Source organism: Oryctolagus cuniculus, chromosome X (genome assembly GCF_051225735.1).
Source record: "Oryctolagus cuniculus isolate XC-2025 breed Fujian yellow rabbit chromosome X, ASM5122573v1, whole genome shotgun sequence".
NCBI classification, from domain to species: Eukaryota; Metazoa; Chordata; class Mammalia; order Lagomorpha; family Leporidae; genus Oryctolagus; species Oryctolagus cuniculus.
This window is the reverse complement of record NC_142888.1, coordinates 113,597,124-113,624,263: the sequence shown is the minus strand read 5'-3', so window position 1 is coordinate 113,624,263 and position 27,140 is coordinate 113,597,124. Positions and strand designations below refer to the sequence as shown.

General features: G+C 41.5%; 1 protein-coding gene across 2 annotated transcripts in view; it reads left to right on the top strand.

Annotated features, from left to right (window-relative positions):
- MAP7D3 (MAP7 domain containing 3) overlaps nucleotides 1–27,140 on the top strand; it is a 35,060-nt gene that overhangs the window by 4,896 nt on the left and 3,024 nt on the right. The window contains exons 4-15 of one of the 2 annotated variants that reach the window (XM_051827582.3): nucleotides 651–814; nucleotides 3,843–3,957; nucleotides 7,727–7,816; nucleotides 17,155–17,663; nucleotides 18,234–18,358; nucleotides 18,598–18,803; nucleotides 20,363–20,495; nucleotides 21,704–21,851; nucleotides 23,529–23,630; nucleotides 24,656–24,709; nucleotides 25,719–25,827; nucleotides 26,863–27,043. In XM_051827582.3, the coding sequence (XP_051683542.3) occupies nucleotides 651–814; nucleotides 3,843–3,957; nucleotides 7,727–7,816; nucleotides 17,155–17,663; nucleotides 18,234–18,358; nucleotides 18,598–18,803; nucleotides 20,363–20,495; nucleotides 21,704–21,851; nucleotides 23,529–23,630; nucleotides 24,656–24,709; nucleotides 25,719–25,827; nucleotides 26,863–27,043 (1,936 nt within the window). Of the gene's footprint in view, nucleotides 1–650; nucleotides 815–3,842; nucleotides 3,958–7,726; nucleotides 7,817–17,154; nucleotides 17,664–18,233; nucleotides 18,359–18,597; nucleotides 18,804–20,362; nucleotides 20,496–21,703; nucleotides 21,852–23,528; nucleotides 23,631–24,653; nucleotides 24,710–25,718; nucleotides 25,828–26,862; nucleotides 27,044–27,140 lie in introns of those variants that run through there. The other variant, XM_089324168.1, reaches the window with a different exon arrangement.

The following is a 27,140-nucleotide window of genomic DNA, read 5'->3' as shown; positions in this document are numbered from 1 at the left end:
TATACTTTTCAACTAATGTATCTTTCTTCTTTTATCTCCTAAGTCCCCTTACAAAATGAGCACTCTATTCAAACGGAATACAAGTTATCCGTTTAAAGGAGGAGAGGTGGAGAGAGCTTACTTTCTCTGGGAGAGTGTTTTATGACTGCATGCACTCTCTCTATATTGGAAACTATTATGGTATTCTGGAACATACAGGCCATTAATGTGCAACCAGCATGTTTAATGTGGTCTGTATAGATGAGCACTTTGGAAGAAGTTTCTGAGTAGAAGGAAACAAAACATTTTGGCTGTGTGTTTTATAAGCTCATATCTTAATGCACAACATATTTATCAGATAGGACTTGGCTTCAGCTCAAGCCAACAAAAGTATCACATAACAGAAAATTTTTTTTTCTGAATTTGGAATGCTGGTTTGGACAGGATGAGGATCATCTGGCTTAGGTAATCCAGTTCTCTAAATGAACACACAATGAAAAATGGTTCTCTAGTGGCCACCTCTACTCACTTCTATAATAAATCTTTCATTACTAGCACAGGTTATGTAGTGTGAAGAGAGAGAATGAGGTCTGTTGACTTTTTTCCTTCTATCTATGTGTAATGTGGAAAACTTAAATATTCACCCTGAAAATGTATGTGAAATATTTCAGCCAACAAAGAAACACAACTACTCGAAAAAGAAAGGAAGGCCAGGCTCCAGTATGAAAAGCAGATAGAAGAGAGACAACGTAAATTGAAAGAACAGAAAGACCGAGATGAACGAAGGAGGGTATCTGCGGAAGAAAAAAGGAAGCAGAAACTGGCAGAAGAACAGGTATGCAGTTTGATGGCCTATCCAACAGGTGTCACAGTGTATTGCCTGGCTTGGAAATTTGTTTTTTCCTAGCCCTTCTCTGCCTTGACTAGTGCTGTGGGAAGGGAACCCATCCTAGCTTTTCTTTCTCCTTTTCTTCATCTTCCTGTCAGCATTAGAGGCTCTGACCCCATCTTGCTAAGATAGTAAGAACTGAGACCCCCACACAGCATCAGGAAGGAGGAGCCCTGCAGGTCAGGGGCAGAGTACAGTGCACCTCCAGGACCTGGTATCTGTGGCTTGGAGTTTGCTCCAAGGGCTGTCTCTACTACCAAAAAGCCATCACTGCTAAGGCATAGCCTACAGAATAAGAGCAGATCCCACCCTGCCACCATCTGACCCTCCCTGATACACCTCCAGTGACCCGCTGCTCACGGAGCTACTCAGTTGTCTGCACACTTACTCTCCCGGCCATGCTCCCTGGCTCCCTCTGGTGGACACTGCCACTCTGCCTTGGCTGACCCTGCCCTTCTGTTCCTCATGTTTCCTTCTCCAGATTCAGCCCTGCTGGACCTGTGGCTCATCCTCAACATTGTGTCTCCTGATTTTTTTTAAAGATTTTATTTATTTATTTGAGTGGTAGTGTTACAGACAGTGAGAGAAGACGAGAGAAAGGTCTTCCATCTGCTGGTTCATTCCCCAAATGGCCATAACGGCCGGAGCTGCGCCCATCCTTAGCCAGGAGCCAGGAGCTTCTTTCGGGTCTCCCACGTGGGTGCAGGGACCCAAGCACTTGGACCATCTTCTACTGCTTTCCCAGGCCATAGCAGAGAGCTAGATCAGAAGTGGAGCAGCCAGGACTTGAACTGGCACCCATATGGGATGCCGGCGCCACAGGCAGAGAATTAACCTACTGCGCCATGGAGCCGGCCCCACGTCTCCTGCTTTGTGATGCTGCTGCTCTCCTCTCTTTCTGGGCTGTTCTTTGATGTTGGTCAGGGTCTTTGTCTTGCCCTCTTTTCCCCCCATTGCTCTGTGTGCCACATTTTTCTCTCGTAGGTCACTCTCTTTCCTGCTGGTATTTTCTGTCTCTTCATTCCTGTGACTTTCAAGTGTCCCTACATGAGGCTTAGTCTGTCTGTGCTTCTCTGACATTGGCCTATCTCCACCACAGGCAGCCCACTTTTTTTTCTGCTTTCTTTGTCTCAGCTACTCTCTGGTTTTTCCCCATTTCGAACTATCTGCCTGGCATTCTCTCAGCAAGTATGTATTTTTGTCTGCCTCTCTTGTTGTCTATTGCTCTAATTTTTCTATTTCTTTTCTTCTCCTTTCTCCTTGGTCCCACAGCTCCCCATGAAGGTTCTTCTCTTTGTGTTGTCTGCACTGCACACTTGTCCCCCTTCCTCGCACGCCCACTTGCCATGACCCTGGCCCTGCATCCCATCTGGAGAGCATCCTTATTCTAGCACCCATAGCATGTTCGCTCTTCCCCATGCATGCTTTGCCACCTCTCTCTTTCTCTGTCTTTCTGAACCTCTTCCTGCACCTGTATGTTCTTGGTGTGTTTCATGTGCCAGTATTTGGTAAACTCTCATTTAGAATTGCAGTCACTCTTCATCATCCTCTGTGAAACACCCGATTTACTTCTCTGTGGTGGAGTCTATGGCAGAGAAGAAGATGAGACAGAGCATGAACTCAGTAAAGGCAGTTCAAGAACCAAAGAATACGAAGTAGAATACTGCGTGCAGAGGAGTAAAGTGAGAGAGGGTTCCTGGAGGAGAGTCCTAGGAACTGAGAGAGAGAAAGAGAGAACACCATCTTGGAGAAAGAGGAAGCTGAGTGGGCAAACAGGAGAGAATGCATATGAATGACCCTGAAGACAGACACAGAAGCCAGAGGCATGGTGGGAGAAGGGGCAGAAAGACAAGGAGAAAGGGCCAAGGAGAACCAACTCCATGGAGCTAATGTGGGTGTAAAAATTTGTATTTCCGGGGAGCGGAAAAGATCCCCCAGCCTAGTGGTGCTGAGGAGTGGCACGTGTGCAAATAGCAGGAAAGAACCCGTATGAATCAGAACTATTTTAGTAAGACAAGTTAATCTTTGGCTTTAGTCTATTGTAGTTCTAAGTAACTTAGAAAAGCCCTCAATTAGAAAATATAATTTTCAACCATTTCTATTAGATATGTTTTCTTACATTTATCCTAGACGTTTACCTCTGCCCTCGGAGAAATGGTGAACTCATTATAAGGATGATGTTGCTATGGAACGGTTGTTGTCAGGGAAGAATAGAAAACCTCTGGCCTTGCAGTTGATTTGCCTGCCAAGTATAGTCCTTGGTATGTGGCAGTGCAGGCAGGAGAAATAAGAAAATAACTCATTTCTAGAAGTGGAGTTGTTTTGCCACAGTGTGGCTTTTAATTTGTAGAGTTGTTCTTCTGACCAGTTTAAACTGAAGTTGAGATCAAATCAGATATTGGTTACCGTTTTTGATATTTTATTTGTTAACACCAGAATTTAAGCTCTTTATACATGCGGGTATAGTAGATGACACTGGTGTAGATTTCTCTTACACTTGTGTTGATTTTTTCCCCTCCCTCATTTTATAAAAAAAAAGTGACTTTAAAAATACATTCCACAGCAGATACCAAAAATGATTGAGAGAATCAAGCAGGGGAAAAGAGTAATGTAGGCAAATAATGAAGCATCAGGTGTGATTAGCATACCCAAAAGTATATCACCCTGTACAGTTGCTAGAAACAGACTACAAGTTTGTCTCTAAATTTCCCAATCATAAAAGCAAAGAGGAAAGCCTGATCAGTTCTGCAGAGCAGAGTCCATAAAATAAAAAACAAAAAGTGAATCAGGAGAAGCGCTGATACTGCTTGATACCTAAGCCGTGTCTCCAATTATTTTAAACTTTTACCTGATATGAGAAACGTTTACCTGATATTCACATTTGATAGTAAGTTTGTTTTATAAACTACAGATCTAAATTGTATTATCTGATATGATGGATATAGAAAAATGTGTTTGCATTTATTTTAAATAGGCCAAGTTTAAAGCTGTTGTTCATCGCACTTTGGAACGGAGTAGTCGTGTTGGCCGTCAACAAAAGAGGTGGTCATGGGAGAGCTCTTTCCCCCTGGATTGTGACAGCAAATGCGGTAATTAATTCCATTGTCAATTTTAAGCTCATTAATGTGCATGTTTCAATATTGGCTATCAGTAGAAGACTGCATTTACAACAAAGTTTTAATCTTTTTAAACAAAATGCCATGTAAACACCAACTTCCTATCTACATTTGTCATATGCCAGTGCAAGAGAGACAAGTAAAACTTTATATTTTATTTAACTTAGTAATATGCCCAGAATCTTATTTCAATTTATTATCAGCATAAAGTGAAGTTACTAAGCTTTATATAGCTTACCCCATACATAAAAAAGAAATTAAGTCTGTCTCATTTGCTGATTCACTATAAATTTTCCTATATGTGGACAAATTCTACACCATTTTCATAAAACGTAACAGATTTATGGGTTTAGAAGGAATGACAGACAATGAACCTCATTCACCTAATGAATGCATATGCCTTCTGGGTATTGCTACATCATGAACGTTTGTCTTACTCAATAAGGATGTCTTTTTGAAATATGATTGCAATAAATACTGTAAATTTCTCAGTCAATAAATGGTCTATATCTACTGAAAACCTAGAACATAACTGTTCTGTTTTCAGTAGACAAATCCCCATGTCATTTGCAGGTCTTCAGAATTCTATTGGCCTGAGCAAATAGCTATTTCATATATTCTAGTGAATTATAATGTAATGAAACCAGTTCTTTCTACGTGTTTTTACACTACCACTACTTTAGATTGTGGACAATAAGACAGTTCTTCACATTTTTAATTTTTTGTAATAAATTTTAATATAATCACAGATCATTAAAACTATGTCAGATAAGCAGCACATTATTTTATAGAGATGATGACTATTATTTTGCATTTTTGTCAATATAAATTGTTATTTTGTATTTTTTTATTGTTCACGTTAGATGAGATTGTTGGGCTCAGGTAACTCACACTGAAGCATATTTTGGCCAAAAGACATTGTCTTTTTAAGTGGCCTGATAATTTATTTTATGTTAAAATTCATATTCTAGGTAACTTATCAATGAGATTGTGTTTTCTAGGGACTGGTTAGACTACTCCTGCCATTCAATGTCCATTAAGTATCATGATTATTACCTCATTTAAGAAAAATAATAGGTATTTCCATAAGTTTGTGGGAAATGGAATCAAATGACAAATGTATTTTGGTACAAAAATTTGAAATTGATAATACACATTTTCCATGAGCTCTTTGAAATCCCTTTGTATGCCTAGATTTCAAATTTATTTTGTGCCAAACACACTCACCTTTTAATTCCATTTTTCTATGAACTTTTTGAAGTACCCCCATATGCAGGTTTATCTGCTGTACCTGTTTGTTTGAAATGAAATGAAGTTATGTTTCAAAAACCTGTTTGTTCCTAGTGTTTCCCCTTCTAATTAGTATCCCTTACTTAAAAAAAAAATCTATACCCAAGTGTCTGGCAATGAACATTACTGGCTTCTAGCACATGATGTATCTCACTCATAATTGCAAGAGAAAAAAGAATAGGAATAGCCTTGGCAGGACACAGAACAAATTCCACATAATTCCCTCAAACTCAGCTATTAAAAAAGACAAAGACATATTACTTTTGTGAGTTGTGTATTGAAAAAGGCATAATTATAGTTTGAATTAAATTTTTTTGCATTAATAGATACCATGACATTTTTTGAGCAATGCTGATTTATATTAAATTCCAGTACAGCAAAGAATCTGGATACTCTTTAAAGTATATTTAATTGTCGTAAGGGTTAACCTAGTGGAGAAGTTTGCATTTTTATATGAGACTGTATTATACTTTCAAATATGTTGAAAAGGACTGTGGAAGAAAAAAGGAATTTTATTTTGTTCAAATTCACATTATGTTGTTTGAATTTTTAGAACTCTTATAGTATCAATGGTGAGCTTGAAAGGTCTTCTATTTTGTTGTCCATCTAGGTGCATCATGTTTTTTTTGGAATGGTCTAAGAAAAGTTGATCCACTCACCCCCACCCTCAATATGCTTTTCCAAAGCACTTTCATGTACAGCCTGGGTTGATTCATAGATTAATATAGTGAGATTTTCTCTAGCACCTTGATTGTCATATGATAAAGTTAATTCATTATTTACCAACTAAATCCTTTAGAAAAATTAGATCATATTAACTGCAACCTCATGTTTATTTACTTTCATTTTAATGTAGCTTATTGTTCCACAAGCAGTGCTATGTTTTTCTGTCTCCTTGCTTTGAGAAATTACCAAAGGTTTGTTCCATGGGCATTTACTACATATTTAATACAAGAAGCAAACACTAGTATACTTTCACTAATATATACACTTGCCATATTAAAGAAACCTGTAAAAAAAAGGGGGACAGGTGATGACTTTCAACATATTAATTGGTTGAAATTGTACCAAAGGAGCAGTTTCAAGTAACGTTTTAAATGATTTCTTTACTAGTTTTTAATGCAAGAAGGTATGTGTGGAAGATACTTTGTGAAATAACTTGCTCAAAGGTACAGTATGGTGCACACTCTGAAGTGGTAAATGTAATTAATGATTTCAGAAAATCTCTTTAAATTGAACTGAAACCTATTAAATCCAGAGAGATCACTATTTCAAATTCAAATGAAGTTCAAAATCTTGCCTGTAATACTTCAAATAACTGTTTTAAATCTTGGTTGATTTTAAAAGTCTATTTTTCTTCCACTTATTGCTGACACAATAACTGTTCATGCTATTTTTTCATTTCTTGCAGTATGTCAGTGAAGAATATGTGACCTAATTAATCACATGGTTGAATCAATTCCATCTCTATGGTTCCTGCTGCTCAACCACTTTACCAATCCAAGAAAGTTTCAGTGACACTCTATTGTCCATATGTGCTTCAATTTACAAGTCCCCAAAAGAGAAATTCTTTGTTTTTAAAAATTTATTAATTTGTTGTTTGAAAGGCAGAGTTAGAGAGAAAGAGGGAGACAGAGAGAGAATCTTCCACTCGCTGGTTTGCTTCTCAAATGGACACAATGGCCAGCGCTGGGTCGTGCTGAAGCCTGGAACCAGGAGCTTCATCTGGGTTTCTCTCATGGGTGCAGGGACCCAAGCACTTGGGCCATCTTCTACTGCTTTCCCATGTGCTTTGGGGAGCTGGATTGGAAGTGGAGTAGCCAGGGCTTGAACTAGCACTCATATAGAATGCTGGTGTCACAGGCAGTGGCTTAAGCTGCTATGCCACAACTCCTGCCCCTGAGAAATTTTAAATGTATTTTAAAATTTTAAATGTATTTTAAAGCATACATCCCCCAGTCTTCTGAGCTAGAATATTTCCAGTAAAATGGAAAAGTGTCCACATAAAGCAGATTATTTTCTTTTATGAATAACTTAGTTGCTTAAATTGTGACATCTGTACCAAATGTTATACTAACTTTTGTCTAAAAAATGCTAGTTAACAAATAAAAGATAAATTACTGTTAATATTAGGCATCATGAGATGTGTGTCTAAAATTAAAAGTGATGTATTTGTAATCTGAGATCTTTCATGTTGTCAGATAGTATGAGACATTTTTCCTCTTAATTGTTACCATTTTATAAATAACTTTAAAGTTTATCTCAAATAATTTAAAGAACAAGCTAGTTTTATGTTTGGAGATGTAGGATCTCTGCATAATATTAGAAATTAAATGAACTTGTAAGCAAGGGTAGAGAAGATCAAAAAATTGCAAACAAGAATGATTCACTCTTGAAGTAATATATTGAAGTAGTTTTGGAAAGATAATATTTCTTTGCACTTGATCTCTAGGTATAACAAAAAATAAGAGAAGCTCATCTCTAAGTAGAAAAGATAAACTGCATTCATTTGGTGACAGAAGACAATCAGAGAATGAGCCAGGTGGGTAGCTGTTTCCAAGTAAAAACCTCAAGCAGTGTTGAAAAGCAGGTGTGTGTGTGTCAATATTGAGTTGCTTGAAAAGTTATTTCTCTTTTTTGAAAGATGTATTTATTCATTTGAAAGGCAGACTTTTGGCAGGGAGGGAGGGAGGGTCGGGAGGGGAAAGAGAGAGAGAGAGAGATCTTTCATCTACTGGTTCATCCCCTAAATGGCCACAACAGCTGGGGCTGGGCCAAGCCAAAGCCGGGAATCTGGAACTCCATCCAAGTCTCCCACCCATTGGCAAGGGCTCAGCCATCTGGGCCATCTTCTGCTGCTTCCCCAGGCACACTAGCAGGGAGCTGGATCAGAAGTGGAGTAGCTGCTGGGGCCAGTGCTGTGGCGCAGCAGGTTAACGCCCTGGCCTGAGCGCCGGCATCCCATATGGGTGCCGGTTTGAGACCCGGCTGCTCCACTTTCAATCCAGCTCTCTTCTGTAGCCTGGGAAAGCAGTAGAAGATGGTCCAAGTCCTTGGGCCTCTGCACCCATGTGGGAGACCCGGAGGAGGCTCCTGGCTCCTGGCTTCAGATCAGCGCAGCTCTGGCTGCTGAGGCCAGCTGGGGAGTGGACCAGCAGATGGAAGACCTCTCTCTTTCTCTCAGCCTCTCCTCTCTCTGTGTAACTCTGACTTTCAAATAAATAAATAAATCTTTTTTTAAAAAAAGAAGTGGAGTAGCTGGGACTCAAACCTGTGGTCACATGGGATGCTGGTGTTGCAGGCAGTGGCTAAACCTGTTGTGCCACAACTCTGTCCCTAAAAAGTCATTTCTTAAATTGGAAGCCATAATCTCCATTCTACAACACAGTGATGTGTGCTGGTGCCATGCTTATTTGGCTGAGACCAGAAAAGTCTATCTTTAAGTGAGGTACATTGATTTCTGCAGTAGTAGATCATGAGTGTTGGTCTTGGTAGGTTCCGACTGGAAGACTCGATTCCCTTCAAGCATTTCAGCAGTTTTGCACTTAGAAGTTATAAATTTCTAACCATGCTTTGGGTTTCAGAGCTTTGCTCTCTTGCCTGATAGCACTAACCCATATAAATCCTTTGTGCATGTTTTTACTACTGGATTTTCACTCATAAAATTTTGTGATTACTAGTAAAGAGCTGATTTTTAAAATGAGTTTCTTTTTAACACCTTTTTCCCCTACCTTCAACATTACCCTTTCACAATCATGCTCTTACAGACTGTAAGCCTCTCCACTTTATTGATTCTGGTGCTATCCTAATAGAAGAGCATGTACTATTGTCACAGGAATCTATATGAACATAAACATTTATTAGAGCAAACTCTTTACAACAGAATCCAGTTTTAACACAAGTTCAGCCAATGCTTTGGAGCTTTAGGCAATGAAGCAGACCATTATGATTGTCAGTGGCATGCATCTACAGGAATCCTGTAAAAGTTGTTTGGTTCTGTACAACTTTTTCTCTGAGTTCCTCCAGAGAGATGCCAGCCAGAAGGGAATGGTTCTGATAAATATGCTACCTGGAGTGCTTTCTTGGAGTTATTGTGCTGTGCTGCGGCCTCTCATCTTGATTCAGGTCATCTCTTCCTCTCTATTCAGATCAGATGGCAGCGTTCAATCCCTTTGTGTTGTTGAGTATTTCATAGCTTCTAACATCGCAATCTGGGCAATGGGTTATTTATAGAATGAGATAGATAACTTTTGTGTTGGTTGTTAAATTTAAAACTCTGTGGATTTTTAAAGTATAGAAAAATTTCACTAATATCAAGAGAGAACGTTTCCTACTCCACTTACCTTTTTTTTTTTTCCTAACTTATAGAAGAATGTCATTGCACCACTATTCAGCTTTTATTTAGGGCCATGAAGATGGTTAGTAAAAGAAAAGAAGTCTTCAGGGTTGGGACTTGTTCATTTAGAATTCACATGCATGTGCATCACAAGATGTCCCTGATAAGGGGAAGCTCTCTTTTGCAGGATATATTTCACCCCATGTGATTTCTTTTTCTGTCAATATTTGTATGATTAGAAAAAATGAAGCAAAATACTATCACCGACTTTCTTGTAGCACAGCCTTCTTTCTTCTGCTTCTGATTCCCGACTGTGTTTACGCCCAGTTCCATGTGTATCACAGTGTTTCCTGTGAGTCTTCCTCACCTTCAGTGTATTAGAAGACATTTCTACTTACTTTCATCTTAGTTTTATACATCACTACCATCAAAACTCATTTTCTTATATTCCTATAGCTAATAATTACTATAGTTCCCAAAGCACAACCTGTTGGCATTACAGCTACGTAGGTAAAATGCTTTCTCCACCAAAATCAGGGACTAAGAACAGTTCAGTCAAAATGTTTTTCACAGGAGGTCAATTTTTGGTCACTTGTGCTATTTTAATTATTTGATAAGATCATATGAAAAGTTGCCACCCATACTTTAAGATGAAGTGGCAAATAAAGTTACCAAATCTTAAGAAAGCCACAACCAAATGCCTTTCTTAAAATGCTTATTATGTAAGCAATAAATAGTGTTGAATAATTTTACATGTAGCCCCCTGTTATCCCAATGCCCATGAATAACTTAATGTTTCTCATTGCCTTTATGTATTTTTCCACAGAATGAGATAATCTGCTTTTATTCAATGTATACTATTTTCTGGTCCAAAAAATGGCATGTTTTTTCTCTTAACAACTACCTCAGAGTAGTCCAGATTTTCTGTCGAATATTTGGAGTATATTTTCAATTGTTTCAGCATTATAAGCAATGTTATAAATAACAACCTTATACGTACATTTTAATGTATTAACCTGACTTTCCTCTCTAAGGACAGACCTAGAAGTGGACTGACTAGAAAAAAGAGTGTGTACTTTTAATTTTTTTATTTATCCCAGAAACCTTTTACTTCAGGTATACAAACTTCATGCATTTCATAAATACAATTTTAGGAACATAGTGTTAGTGATTCTTTCCACCATACCCACCCCTACTCCCACCCTTCTTCCTTCTCCCTCTCCTATTCCCATTTTTATTTTTTACTAAAATCTATTTTCAATTAACTATACACAGAAGATTAACTCTATACTAAGTAAAGAGTTCAACAAATAGTATGAAAAAAACCTGTTTCTCAACAGTTTTTTTATTTCTGTTTTGATTTCTTCTATGACCTGCTGCTCATTCAGGAGCATGTTGTTCAGTCTCCACGTGTTTGCATATGCTCTAGGGATTCCGGAGTTGCTGATTTCCAGCTTTATCCCATTGTAGTCTGAGAAGATGCATGGCATGATTTCTATTGTTTTGACTTTGCTGAGGTTTGCTTTATGGCCTGGCCTGTGGTCTATCCTAGAGAAAGTTCCATGCTCTGGTGAGAAGAATGTGTATTCGGGGGTCGGCGCCATGGCTCACTTGGCTAATCCTCCACCTGTGGCTCCGGCATCCCATATGGGTGTTGGGTTCTAGTCCTGGTTGCTCCTCTTCCAGTCCAGCTCTCCACTGTGCCCCGGGAGGGCAGTGGAGGATGGCCCAAGTGCTTGGGCCCCTGCACCCACATGGGAGACCAGGAGGAAGCACCTGGCTCCTGGCTTCGGATCAGCGTAGCGTGCAGGGTGAACCAACGGAAAAGGAAGACCTTTCTCTCTCTCTCTCTCTCTCTCTCTCTCTCTCTCTCTCACTGTCTAACTCTATCTGTCAAATTAAAAAAAAATGTGTATTCTGCAACTGTAGGATGAAAAGTTCTGTAGATATCTGTTAGCTGCATTTGGTCTATAGTGTCAATTAACTCTGCTGTTTCCTTGTTGATTTTCTGTCTGGTTGATCGGTCCATTGCTGAAAGTGGGGTATTGAAGTCCCCCATTACTATTGTATTGGAGTCTAAATCTCCCTTTAGATCCCGTACCATATCTTTTAAATAGCCAGGTGCCCTGTAATTAGGCACATATACATTTATAATAGTTATATCTTCCTGTTGAATTGATCCCTTAATCATTACATATTGTCCTTGTTTGTCTCTTTTGACAGTTTTTGTGTTAAAGTCTATTTTATCTGATATTAAGATGGTTACACCAGGTCTTTTGTTTCTTTAACATGTAATATCTTTTTCCATCCTTTCACTTTCAGTCTGTGTGTATCTTTGTTGGTGAGATGTGTTTCTTTGTAGGCAGCAAATAGATGTGTGTTTTTTTTTCCACTCAGCTAGTCTGTATCTTCTAACTGGAGTTGAGGCCATTAACGTGCAAGGTGACTATTGAGAAGTAAGGACTTGGCCGTGCCATTTTTCCATAAATATTCCTGTTGTTTACTTTGGATTTCCTTTGTATTTTTACTGCAAGATTTTCTGCCTTCACCTTTTTTCATAGTGATGACCATGTTTCAGTGTTTCTGTGTGTGGCACATCCCTAAGCATCTTCTGTAAGGCTGGACGGGTGGTAACAATTTTTTTCAATTTCTGTTCGTTATGGAAGGTCTTTATTTCACCTTCATTCATAAGTGAGAGCTTTGCAGGGTACAGTGTTCTGGATTGACAGATATTTTTTCTCTTTTGACTTGGATTATGTCTCTCCATTCTGTCCTAGCCTTTAGCGTTTCTGATAAGTCAGCTGTGGGTCTAATTGGAGATCTTCTGAAAGTAATCTGGTGTTTCTCTCATGCATATTTTAGAATCTTTTCTTTATCTTTTACTGTGAAGAGTTTGACTACTATGTGTTGTGGTGAAGATCTTTTCTGGTCATGCGTATTAGGAGTTCTGTGTCCCTACTGTACTTAGACATCCTTTTCTTTCTCAAACTAGGGAAATTTTCTGTAATCATTTCACTAAAAAGGCCTTCTAATCCATTCTCACTTTCCATGCCTTCAGGAACTCCTAAGACCCATTGTTGAGTCATTTGATAGTATCCTGTAGATCTCCAACACTGTTTTTAGTTTTCTAATTTCTTTTTCTTTTTGATCTGACTATAAAATATCCAGAGATTTGTCTTCTAATTTGGATATTCTTTCTTCTGCCTCACAGATTCTGTTGTAAAGGCTTTCCACCACATTTTTTATTCTATTGAATTCTTCATTTCCTACACTTTGTTTTGACTTCTGTTTAAAATCTCCATTTCATGAGAAAAATTTTCTTTCATGTCATGTATGGATTTCTTTAGATTATGGATTTTTTTCTGACTACTTCTAAGTAATCCTATGATCAATTTTTTGAATTCTGTTTCTGGCATTTCTCCAATTTCTTCATTTTCACATTCAATATTGGCATGTTGTGTTCTTTGGGAGCATCATGTTGTCTTCATTATTTTTGTTTCTTGAATTACTGCATTTATTCTTAGGCATTTGTGGAGATACTTGTTGGTTTATTTTTTCTCCTGTGATTGCTTTTATCTTTGGACTATGGCTCTGTGGTTTACTGGAGTGTCTGCTCTTTCAGTGAATACCCTGAGGTGTGTGCTGGGGATGGCCAGGGAGCTCTGTTCAGGGCTCCAAGGTGAGGGGACTATTCAAGGTGACTCCCAAATTGGGTGTGGTAAATACCCTCTTTATTTATTTATTTATTTGAAAGTCAGAGTTACAGAGAGAAAGAGAGAGAGAGAGAAAGAGAGAGAGAGAAAGATGTTTTCCATCCACTTGTTCATTCCCCAATTGACTGCAATGGCCAGAGCCGCACCAATCCGAAGCCAGGAGCCAGGAGCTTCTTCTGGGTCTCTCATTGGGGTTGCAGGGGTCCAAGGACTTAGGCCATCTTCTTCTGCTTTCCCAGGCCATACCAGAGAGCTGAATCAGAAGTGGAAAGCTGGGACTCAAACCGGTGCCCATATGAGATGCTGGCTCTGCAGGCGGTGGCTTTACCTGCTACGCCACAGTGCTAGCCCCTAAATATCCTCTTTTTAATTTTTTTTAATTTATTTTTTAAGGAATACAAATTTCATAAGTACAACTTTAGAAATATAGTCAATCTTCCCACCATACCCGCCCTCGCATCCACACTCCCACCTCTCCTCCTCCCTCTCCCCTTCCCAGTCCCATTCTCCTTTAAGATTCATTTTCAATTCAATTTTTACACAGAAGACCAACTCTACACCAAGTAAATATTTCAACAATTTGCACAAACACAAAAAAAACTGAGAACAAATTTTACAGTTAACTCTCATAATACAATGCATTGAGGACAGAGGTCCTGCATGGGGAGTTAGTGCACAGTGACTCCTGTTGTTGATTTAACAATCAATATTTTTATGCATGACATCACATCAGTGACCTACCAAGGTTCTTGAAATGAGCTGCCTAGGTGATGGAAGCCTTTTGAATCCACAAACTCCATCAGTATTTGGATAAGGCCATAAGCAAAGTGGAAGTTCTCGCCTCCCTTTAGAGAAAAGTTTTTGTTCAGCTCTGTTGGTATAGTTTCATGCTCACCTGCTCTCCTCCAAGGAGACCAATGCCTGGGTGCTAGCCCCAGTGGGTATACCATTCATCTGTGTTACCACAAGAACCACACAAAGGATCTGCGCAGTCCTCAGTGTGAGCACAAATCCCTCAGCAATGACCCTCACCAGGAAATCAGGGAGTCCCAAGCATGTGGAGCTGTCCACAGTGAATGCCCAAAGACCTAGCCACATCCCATGCTCTCCCATGCAGCCACAGTGTTTTCACAGTCCCAGCACAAAAGGCTCCCAAAGTATGAGCACCCAGCCCCCTGACAGTTCTCCCAGCCAGACTCAGGCTTCTCCTCTCAGTTGATTTTTGGGTACACAGACACAAGCAGGCACAGCTGTTGTATATGTCCTAAATGGTACCCACCCACTCTCAGCTAGTTACTGGACACCAGTGCCGGGGCCGGTGCCGGAGCTCACTTGATTAATCCTCCGCCTGCGGCGACTGCATCCCATATGGGTGCCGGATTCTAGTCCCGGCTGCTCCTCTTCCAGTCCAGTTCTCTGCTGTGGCCCAGGAAGGCCGTGGGGGATGGCCCAAGTGCTTGGGCCCTGCACCCACATGGGAGACCAGGAAGAAACACCTGGCTCCTGGCTTTGGATCGGCACAGTGCCGGCCGTAGCAGCCATTTGTGGAGTGAACCAATGGAAGGAAGACCTTTCTCTCTGTCTTTCAGTGTCTATAACTCTACCTGTAAAAAAAAAAAAAAAAAGAAAGAAAGAAAGAAAGAAAGAAAGAAAGAAAGAAAGAAAGATGCCCCCTTTTTTCCCTCTAGGTTGGCAGGTACACTGTCCCCCACAGGGCTCCAAGCCTGACTCATGCCAGGCTCTTCCCACAGCTTTATTGCCAGTGGGTTGGGCTGTTGCAGTCTGGTCTCACCTCACTCTCCAAAGCTGGTGCTGAGGCTCTTGGCTGCTGGGGGGCTGAGTTGTGTCTGTGTTCATGCTGTGTATCCACAACCTCCACATATATCCATAGTGTCCCTCTAATTTGCATGGAGTTTCTTCTGTTGTTTTTTCTCTAACTCTTCCCTGAGATTGTATTCTCTCCACGTTTTTTAACTATCTTCTCCTAAACTAGAGCAGTAACGCCCTCCCTATTCCGCCATCTTGGTGCCTCTCCAAGTGTGTACTCTTTAAGTGGCTTTTGATACATATTGCCAAGATGCCACCTAGGGGACATATGCAAATCTGCACATCTACCACAGTGTATGAAACTGCTTGGCTCCAAAGATTAGAATTATAATTTTCCTCCATCTTAGCTGACACACCCAGTATTATCATTCTTGCCCATTTCCCAGGCATAAAATAGATAAACTTAGATTGTCAAATCTTTGAGGAATCTTGGAGAACCAACCTAGTCTGATTACTGACATTTCAGTAAATATGTGTGAGAAAATGTTATTTCTTCCATTCTATTCTAAAAAAATCTAATATGGAGGGTATGGAGGGTCTTATGTTATCACTGCAATGGTAAGATCTCTATTTCTGGCAGAGGTATTCAGATGTTTACTTTTTTTAACCTACAAACATTTATTGATAATCTCTCTTGATTGTGACCCAAGTTAGTGGATAATACAAGAGGTTTACCCATGACTCAGATGTTTGTACATCTGACATTAGAAGTCTATCCATTCATCCTAACACATATAGACTTCCCTTCAGGCCCAGAACCCTTCTGGACTCCATCCTATCCCTTCCCTCTAAGACACAGCAGATGAATCACTTATTGCTTGGCCTCTGTTGATTATTTACTCCCCTCATATTTGTTTCCCTGATTAAAACATCTTTGACTGGGGCTGGTGTTGTGGCGTCTGACACTGGCATCCCATATGGGCACTGGTTCAAGACCCGGCTGCTCCACTTCTGATACAGCTTTCTGCTAATGTGCCAAGGAAAACAGCAAAAGATGGTCCAAGTGCTTGGGCTCCTGCACCCACATGGGAGACTTGCAAGAAGTTCCAGACTGCTGGCTTTCATCGGCACAGCCCTAGCCATTGTGGCTATTTGGGGAACCAGCAGACGGAAGACCTCTTTCTCTCTGTATCTCCCTCTCTCTATCTCTAACTCTGCATTTCAATTCAATAAAAAAAAAAATTCTTAAAACATTTTTGCCCTGGTGTGTTCCAGTTGCCAAAGCATCTGAGGCTGGTATGTCAACCACCTCAACTTTTGTTGTTTTTTTTTTTTTTAAAGATTTATTTATTTATCTGAAAGAGTTACACAGAGAGAGAAAGAGATGCAGAGAGAGAGAGAGAGGGAGAGAGAGGTCTTCCATCTGCTGATTCACTGCCCAGGTGGCTGCAATGGCTGATCCGAAGCCAGGAGCCAGGAGCTTCCTCCACGTGGGTGCAGGGGCCCAAGGACTTGGGCCATTTTCTACTGCTTTCCCAGGCCATAGCAAAGAGCTGGATAGGAAGTGGAGCAGCCGGGTCTCGAAACGGTGCCTATATGGGCTGCTGGCACTGCAGGCAGTGGCTTTACCCACTGTACCACAACACCAGCCTCAAGCGCCTCAACCTTAACCAAGGCCTCAGTTCAACTTGATCCAATCCCAACTATGATCATTTTGTTTCAGTGTTGAAGATTATTTTTCATGAAAATAACCCTGACATATAGTGTGATTAAAATAGAAATAGCTTATTACCAGCAACAGCTTCAGAGAAACAGCTCGCTTTCATCTGGAGTAGACTACCGCTTTCACATCTACTCTGTTGTTGGCGTAACTTCTGAAGTGCTAGATTTCTCCTGGGTCTGTGATCTGTGTCACTAAGTACTTGCTATGTGTGTAATGCCTGTGCTTTCCTAACAGCCTCTCTTTTCTCTGGTTCTCTTCTTACGTTGTGTGCCTGGCATGTTTCTGCCTTGTGAGATCACTCACTTTATGGAATTTCCCTCTCTGTCCTTACTCATTTACAGGCACCCGCACCACTGTATTCCGCTATGTACACGTGCCCTTGCGTAGATACAGCAGTGATGAACTGAAGCCGATTTTCCTGCCTCCTAAGACGGTAGTGAAGACACCATCTCAGACTGTACTGGAAGTAACAGCTCAGGAGAAAGTAGAAACATCTGCCCAGGTGAGCGTGGAAGCACCCCCTGAGGCCAGCGCAGAAGTGCCTGCCCAGGCAACTACAGAAGCGCCCCCTGAGGCGAGTGCAGAGGAGCCCCCCAAGGCACACATGGAAGCACCGCCCAAGGTGATCATGGAAGTGCTCTCCAGGGCCAGAGAGGAAGCGCCTCCCGAGGTGAGCGTGGATGCCTCTCCCCTGGTAAGCGTAGAAGCAGCCCCCATGGTGAGCGGGGATTCCTCTGCTGAGGTGAGCGTGCACTCATCCTCTGAGGCGAGTGTGGAAGTGTCACCGGAGGACAGCAGGGAAGCAGCCCCTGAGCCGAGTGCGGAAGTGCCCCCCAAGGCAGCCCCTGAGGTGAGTGTGGAAGCATCTTGTAAGCGAAAGTGAGAGCTCCGTAGGTTTGTCAAGTGCCTTTTATTGACATATTTTCCCATAAAATTTGTATATCATCATTGTATATCACAGCATAACTGACTTACTACTAGTATTTTGCTATAATAAATTATAAATATTATAATAAATACTAAAATTAATCAAATGAGACAACTCACTTAAACTATTCGTAATTCTCTCATATTTGTTTCCCCTGAAAACTAGAATATTAATTTTTAGTAAAAGGGAGAAGATACAAGAGTTTATATATCAATAAACAGTATCTATCAGTTCTGTTCTTTTTGAGATGTTCCAAGCCCATAGGATTTAGATGCAGAATTAAGTTGTGAAGTAAAAGATTTCTTTTAGATTAATTATTTCTGTGCCCTACTTGAATTGTGTAATATAACTTGTTAGTCTAAAAGCAAATTCCAAATTCTCAGTTTAAGAAGCCGTAATTGGCCTTTATACAGAGTAATTTTTGTTCTTCAAAAGCCAGCTGCAGTAAAGTTATTGCTGATAATTTCTTGTCTTTTGCACTGATCTGTTCAGAATCTAGTCAAGGACATACTGGCCTCATACCCTCTTGCCAAGAAGTTCCCATCGTCACTCCCACCATGTCCTAGTTGGTCGTCATCTGTACTGGGCTACCAACTCCCATTTTCTCAACATGCTAAGTAAGTAGCTGATTTGTAGCTGTTCCTGATAGGTGTCTACCAGGACAAATTTTATGTCAGATTTCCATAACTAAAGTATGCAAGATAACTTAAAGGAAAAACCCTTTAAAGTGGATTTACTTTTGTCTCTAATGTCTAATTCCAAGATTATGATATTATCTCATAGTATCAAGACCTGACATTTCACAAAATGTACACTAAAAATTAATTAGCACACATTTGTTACTTTTTCTCGGCAGGCAGAGCCATAAGACCAGCCCCCTGTCACCTTCACCATTTATGTCAAAACAGTCAGCACAGAGTTCTCTGTTCTATAAAATGACACCGGACCAACGTGCCCTATTTTCACAAAGTGCATTAGGTTCTTTCCCAAAGAAAAGAGAAACTGCTTCCAAAACAATAAGAAAATGTGAGGCTGTGAGCCAAAGGCATATGGTGTCTGAAGGTAAGCTCTTTCACTAAGGGGTTTGCTTTAGCAACACAGAGTATCTTGAGGTAAGTTTGGGAATGCTCATGTTCATTGTATTCTCCCATTGATTAGGGGATGATTTTCTTTGGAAGGAAATGTAGCCAGTTCCTGGCTCAGGGAAACACATCTCTGGCTGCTTGTCCTTGTTGCCCTACCCCTTTGTTTTAAAAAACCCATGTTTACAGCTGCTGTTAAATATTGGGGGGCCAGTGTTGTGGTGTAGCTGGTAAAGGCACCACCTGCAATGCTGGCATCCCATATGGGTGCCTGTTTGAGGCTTGACTGCTCCACTTTCAATCCAGCTTCCTGCTAATGCACTTGGGAAAGCAGTGGAAGATGGCCCAAGTGTTTGGGCCCCTGCACCCATGTGGGAGACCTGGATGAAGCTCCAGGCTCCTGGCGTCAGTCTGGCCCAGCCCTGGCCATTGTAGCCATTGTAGCCATTTGGGGAGTGAACCGATGGATGGAAGAACAATTCTCTCTCTCTCTTTTGCCCTCTGTCTCTGTAACTCCGCCTTTCAAATAAATAACTCTTTTTAAAAAAAATATATATATATATATTGGATGGAAGGGTTGCTCCAAATGATCCCTAGGGGCCTGTCTAGCTCTGATAATGGGTCATTTAGGGAAAGAGCACATCCCAGCCATGTGTGGATGAGCAAGTTTTCCTCCGAAGATGTAGGTCAGTTTCCAGACATGGGCCATAACATGTGGTACACCTTGCTTTGTGTGGTTGTAGGTTCCTGAAAGTGCCTTGTTGCTATTCCACCTGGCGCAGGCAAGCTCCATGCCTACAGACATTACTCAATTCCAAACACTAGGGAGTTGTTTCTTTTTAAGGCATCCCACAGTGAATTTTTTTGTGACAGAAATAATCTCTTATTACAAATTATTAATTCTTGAGATATTTTAGAATTCTCACTTCCTGTATAGTTTGTTTGCAATAAAGTTCACTAAATAGACTAAAATATTATAATCTCTCTCCATGTAGTCACCTCGTTTTACTAATAGACTTGGTTTCCTTTGTTATCTACTGTTAGACACTTTATGATCAACTAAGTGCATATACTGCTCTCAGAGTTCAGCTGAAGAGTAATTATATAGTAGAAATGATGCACAAATCTCAAAATGTATGGCAGATATTTTTTTTTGTTTAGTTGAATATTTAAAAATTTTACCCTTCATTTGGACCAGGCCTAAGCTTGTCTTCCCCTGTGTTCAGGATATCTTAATCTTGTACCATACAGTCAGTTGAATCAGTTATCTCCTAACAACTAAAACTAAAGCAGAATTGCATTCTTTTGTTTTGGAACAAATAGTTGTTAAAAAAAATGCTAATTCTGGTACTGGGAGATGTGTCACTGGGGTGGGTTTTGAACAAATCACCAGGAGTTTGCTTTCAGTTTATAAATTTAGGTCTGTGCACATGCTGCTGCTCACTTCGTTAAATGTTTTGGGTTGCATTGTACTTCTTTATTAGACTGAAGGGCAGTTAGTTGCCTACACTAATGGCTTGGCACATTTATTTTAACCAGAGCCTGGTATTAAAAGCACACCAGGGACTATGAGTGCTGAGGAGGCTACAAAAATATTAACAGAAAGACGCCGTCTTGCTCGTGAACAAAAACTCAAAGATGAAGAAAGACTAAAAAAAGATACAGAACCAAGGTGAGCACAAAATCATCTTTCCCATGCTGTACACTTTGGAGCCTAGATTTGGAAAGTCCAAACTCTTACCCTCTCGGTACAACTTGTCAAGGAGCAACTGTCTTTTTCTTCAGTGAGGAGCAGAAATGCCTCACTGCCTTCTAAGCAAGTAAAGAGTGGGTAGGAAGCATTTCTGACCCCTATAACCGGCGGAGCACAGAGGACCCTGGTGTGTGCATCAATGGTGCAATCCTTGTTAGTCCCATACATTGGATGTCATTAAGACGTGGTAGAAGGCATAAAGAGACCAGCCTCATGTCCAGGGGCTTTTCATTCATGGATGGCAACCCCCTTCTTTATTTTTAAAAGCTTGTAACTTCAGGATTCACAAACCTGGTGATTAAACTTCCTCATGTGTAACTTTGGGTGCTTTCCAATGACCTTTGTGACACCTGAATCTCATCAGGCCAGTGAGTCATTGCTAAAGGATTTCCTATGGTATTTGTTAAGATATCATTGCATATTTGCTATGGGCAGCAAATTGCATGCACAATTGCATGCATTTGGACCTGAGTGAAATTTTTCTTGCTCCTGCATCTTGAGGTTAATTTGATGTTGGGTCCTTTAATGTAAGCCTTCTCTGTCCATGGCCTTCAAGGAATAACTACAGTACTGACTTTGTGTGCAAGTATTAAGCGTTCTTTGAAATAGTCACATAGTTTCCATATAGATAGGCTGAGGGAAAGGAGGAAAGGGGAAATTGTGACTGGCAAGAAACTATATATAACCTGAAGAAGTGTGTTCATCACTTCCTGTAAACAGAGCTGGCTTAGTGTTTGAGAGCACTACTTGAGCACCACCAGACCCTCTAAATGACACTGGGTATGAGTATGTGTCAGTAAGGCCTGTTAAAGGGTCTCCTGTCTCTAAAACAGTTAAGGAGTGATTATATCTATAGTGTATGTGTGCATGTGTATGTGTGTTTTTTGTTAAATGCAAAGTAGTCCACTACTTGATTCAAATATTATTCTACTCCCTTTCCCCATTTAAAAAGGTTCAACTGTTTAAATCTTGTATAGTAACAACGTAAAAAAAGCAGTTATTCTGATGTGAATGTCAGTTGCATTACAATACGCAGGCTGTTTCACTATAAAAGCTCAGGTACTATACTACCAACTCTGTATGGTGTCAACCAAGACATTTACTAACAGTTATTTAAATACTCTCAGTACTGTTAGAAAAGCAAAAGACATAACAAAGAAAATGATTGAAGACCAAGCACAAGAAGTCTCAAAGACTGATGATGAGAATCTGCAACAGGAGCTTGAAAAGAAAAAAGCATCTGCACATCAAAAAGATCAGGAGACCCTGCCACAGGTTTGCTGGTTTGATGCTTAATCAGGGGATAAGAACCAGGTTATAAAATGTAGTTGGAATCCAAATCAGAAAATCTGTGTTTTGAGGAAAAAAGTAAACAGATGCACTGTTCTCTGGCCACATTTTTACATCACAGTCTCACCATTGCCCACCATCACTGCTGGTCACTTCAGCCACCAAGGGCAAAATCCCAAAATATTCTCCAAGGGAAAACAGAAAGCAGAACACAGCAAATTAGATTAACAGTCACTTAGTTTGGAATCCAACTTGCTTGCAAAGATCAAAGGTCCCAGGTCAGCTTTCCCCATCTTGCATTCCGTGGTGCCCCACACACAACACTCACACCTGCTCTTCACAACCCCCATGAACAGATGAGGACATAAACCCTTATGAATACCTTTAAAAGCTTAAAATCCTCGAATTCAACAATAAAATGCCTCCCCCATCTAAATCCCGATCAATGGGGAAGTAAATCCCCTAAGTGAGCTCTGCCTATACTCACTGTGAGTTATGACCATAGCACAATTTATATTCCCTTCGCAAAAATCGGTTGCATGTTCCATTAATGCAGGCACCTGCATTCCTCAGGAGAGTGCCTTTAAGAATCTTTTCACGGATCTGGCACTGTGGCATACTGGTAAAGCTGCTGCCTGCAGCGCCAACATCCCATATGGGCAGCCAGCTGCTTTACTTCCAATCCAGCTCCCTGCTGATGCACCTGGGAAAGCAGTGGAAAATGGCCCAAGGGCTTGGGCTCCTGCATGCACGTTGAATTCGAGGATTTTAAGCTTTTAGAGGTATTCATAAGGGTTTATGTCCTCATCTGTTTCCTGGAAGAAGCTTCTGGCTCCTGGCTTCGACCTGCCCCAGACCTAGCCATTGTGGCCATTTGGGAAGTGAACCAGTAGTTGGAAGATCTCTCCTGTCTCTGTCTCTTTCTATGCCTCTCCCTCTCTGTAACTCTGCCTTTCAAATATTAAAAAAAAATCCTCTGAGTGTTTTTGAGATGTAGGATTTTAGCTCCTTTTGCTATGTTAGTGGATAGTGCCATAGTCACTTAAAGACTTTTTTTAAAAAAAGATTTTTATTTATTTATTTGAGAGGTAGAGTTACAGACAGTGAGAGGGAGAGACAGAGAGAGAGAGGCCTTCCATCCGCTGATTCACTCCCCAAATGGCCGCAACGGCTGGAGCTGCACCGATCCGAAGCCAGGAACCAGGAGCTTCCTCCGGTCTCCCACGCAGGTGCAGGGGTCCAAGCACTTGGGCCATCTTCCACAGCTTTCCCAGACCATAGCAGAGAGCTGGATCAGAAGAGGAGCAGCCAGGACCAGAACCGGTGTCCATATGGGATGCCAGCACTTCAGGCAGAGGCTTAACCTACTGCGCCATGGTGCTGGCCCCTCACTTAAAGACTTTTAAAGTAAGGTGGTCCTGATATTCATAATGATAACCTTGAGATCCTAAGCCTTCCAGATATCATTTAGCCTGGTTTTTTGCGTTCCAAGTAATGAAAACTGCTAATCAGTGAATTGGTCACATACATAGGGACCCTTAATAAAAGGTTACATTGTTTTGATGTTCTAGATAACATAATACTGTGTCACTTTTTCAACTAGTGTTCTCTGATGTCACTCAGCTATACTGAGATTAAACTATTTTCATGCAAATTTTCTAGAAGGGGGCAATCAGAATAAAAGCTCAAGAAGCTGACAATCGTAAAAAGGAACATGAGAGAATTATTCTGCAGAACTTACAAGAAAGACTGGAGAGAAAAAAGGTACTCGCTCTCTGCTTTACGAGGTTTGACTTCTGTTTAAAACAGTGTTGGGCACGTTATATCCCAGTATGTTTGGGGAAATCCCAAATTCAGTAGATGCCAGCCCCTAGTGCTTTCCCCACTGCACTCTTCTTCCTTGGCCAAGGAGCTGACCTCTCCTGCGTACGGGGGCTTTTTTCTTCCTGACCATACTCTTCCCTCATGGACCCTTGGTGGCCATCACAGCAAACGTCTCGATACATCAGACCCCTAGAAGCAAAGCTCCTTTTGTGGGCAGAGGTATTCCGGTCCTGGGAGGGGTTGCTGGGAGGTAGAGTGTTTTCTAAACTGAGCTGAAAATGGCAGCAGCTTCTTGGGAAGAAGCAGAAAGTGCAGGTGTCTCTGAGAAGCCAAGTTGCTTTGCAAAGTGGGGCCACACACATTGCACAGCTCACCTGGCTCATCTGGGGGCCCGGGTGCAGGCTTAGGCAGCAGGAGGCTCCTCTGTCAGTAGGGCCGTTACTGTGAGCAGGCCGGAGAGTGCTGCCCTCCTCAGCTCTGGGAAAAGAAGCATGTGCAGTTGGGGACAGTTCTTACCCCTTGCCAGGACACAGCCCTCCTCAGCCTCCTGTCTTTTCATTTTAGACAGTATGGCTTCCCTGAGGTGCATTATTTTCATTAACATCAGCTTCAGGGATGGTCTGTTAGACTAGAACCGTGTTTGGCCTCTAATTGGTTTGCAGTAGTATGTGCTTAGTCTAAGTAATGGATTTCCACATCCATGCAATTAGGATTAAGACGATGTTGTTTCCATATCTCTGTTATCATAAGAAAAACAGCTGTCATCGTTCCAAGCATTTTCTAGCAGAAAGGGGGATCTGAATAGGGACCCCACCCACCCAAGGCTTTTTGCTGGTAAAATCTGTGGTTTGGGAGCAACTGCTGACATTGTCTACCGTGTGAAATGGAGGGAATGAACTCTGCAGGATCGCTGTTTGGCTTTTAACTCGTTTTCATGCTTGCATTTTTATTTGTCATTTAAATAGAGAATTGAGGAAATAATGAAGCGGACACGAAAGACAGATGCGACTACCTCAAAGGTGATGTGTGTACTCTTGCCAGCAGTCTTGCACAATTCCTGTCGCTTCACATTCTTGCCAGCTGTTGCATTTTGACCAGTCTGTTCTCGAAAAAGCAGGTTTTCCTATCTTTCTTCTTAAGCTTGCCTGTTTTCTCTTGGGCAAAATACTTCTTTCAGTCTTTGACCCCAAATTTTGGTCAGCTTGCCTTTTTCTTACTTGAAGTTCTTTCACTGTTCTAGCTATCACTTCGTTTTTGATTCTGTGTCGTAGACATCTGCTCCGAGCCTATGACTTGTGTTTTTGTATCTTCTGCTGGATTGGAGCACCTGACTTCACTGATGTTGAAGTTAGCAATATTTTCTGATGACTAAGGAGGTCAGGTGCCTTCATACTTACTTACTGGCCATTTGGCCAGCTGCTCTGGTGAAGTGTCTTTTCCTAGTTTATCACCTGCCTTTTTCTCACTGATTTGTAGGGGTTTTTCCCCTCTCTGCTTAGGAGGCCTATGGATGCATGTACTGAAGGTATCTCCGCTCACACTGTAGTATGCCTCACTCTCTTAATGTCTTTTGTTGAGCCAGAGTTCTCCATTTTGACAAACTCAAATTCACCAGCCCCCCTTTGTTTTGTCCCTATGACAAGTGCCTTTTGGGTCTGTTTCATAACCCTTTGCTTGCCCCAGTGCTGGGTCTTCTGACAGAGCATGTGCATTCAAGGCCTTTGTCCTCCGAATTCTGTGTGTTTTTGACATGCTCTGCTCCCCAGCTATCCTGTGCTGCCTAGCTAGTGTCCCAGTTGTGCTCATTCCTATCATTAAGCAGCATGCGAATTTAGAAGTGTCAGTTTTGAAAAGTGCTGGGGGTCACTCTGCTACAGTTCCTAGGGCCAGTTAAAGAGGTGAACTTTTCTTTAACTTTCAATTGAAATGAGAAAAGTGAGCTGTCAATCCAGCCTTGAAGTTAGACTTCTTTGAAATTCCAGACCAGAACGATAGAGGTATGATTACAGTTTTCTTTTCTGCTCACAGGCTGCAGAAGCATCTGGCAATGATACATATGAGGAGGACGAGGCTGACGATGAGGACACAACGGCAAGCGAAAGTGAAAAGGATTCCTCGGATTCGCTGTTTCCACCAGGTTTGCTTGCTCCCAGTGGTTCTGTTAGTCACCATGCAGGAGCCATACTGTCTCCATTCACGTAGAGAAGTTCCTCTGCTTCTGTGCTGTGTGGTTTTGGCCTGGTCACCAAACCCCTCTGTACTGGTTTCCCATATGACACAGTGGAAGCTTATGTCTTCTTCCTAGGGAGGGCATGAGATTTCAGTGAGATCAATGTGTGCATTGCTAAGAATCATGCCAGCTGCAGTTGCTAAGAGACTCTAAGTGGCAGCTCTTTCTCAGTTGACTATAAGGATTGCTGGTACTTCACAACTCAGGGCCTCATAAGTCATCAGTGATTGACCACAGGTGGAAATCTCCTTTCCACTTCATTAAGAAAAACTGAAATGATGTCACAATGTAGGTGCCCTCTGAAACATATCACTGACTCCCTTATGAGTGGGAACCACTTAAGCACAGCAGTGGTTGGCATTTGAGAAAACACCATGTTTATCCTGCAAATGGATACTGAACAGCTCAATCAGGTGCTCTAGCAGGTGCTGGGGAAGCCAGGGTGGAAAGCCATGGCCCTCAGCTTCTAGGAGCCACAGCTGCAGGGAGGCAGACGTAGGAGCAAACAGTGACACTGCCACAGGATGACTTGGTTCAAAGAAGTTTGGTCCAAATGCAATGAGAACAGCAACAGGAGCCCCTGGGTCGACCTCAGGGCACAGAGAAAAGCTGAAGTTAGCAGGCAGGAGCGGCTCAATGATTAATTGGGGAGAGGGTGACAAGCATGGAACAGTCCTGCCCTCTGATCCATCAGGCTTCTCAGGCAATGGTAACACTGTCATGCTTAGAGTGTGTTTGCAGGACAGTGGCCCAGGCCATGGCTTGGGAACATGAAGCCACGGGGGGCGCTGAGCCTGCTGCCCCACAGTGCTGCTGCCAGACCAGCCTTTACCCTCCCCCAACTCGTCAGGCTCACAGCCTCTGCTTTACCATGTATTTCTGGTTGAAAGTCCAACTTGAATTCTGTTCCTTTTCCCCCTTTCGCCATTCTAAATGGCCAAGGTTCATCTAACAAGCTCAGAATGGCTTTCAGAAAGCCAAAGAAAATGACTCAACAGCTGGTGTTTTTGAAGGACAGTCCTGAACTAATCTATAAAGAAACAAACATATCTGTTAATGGTGGTATCGGCAGTGTCATACCAAAAAGCAAGAAAGACCACTTAACTCAAGGAAAAAGCTGTAGGTGAGTCACTCAGCATGCTGACCCAACTACACTTGCTGGGATTATGATTGGCCTTTGTAGAGTGCTGAATGATATTACCCATTGAGCTCTTGGTTTG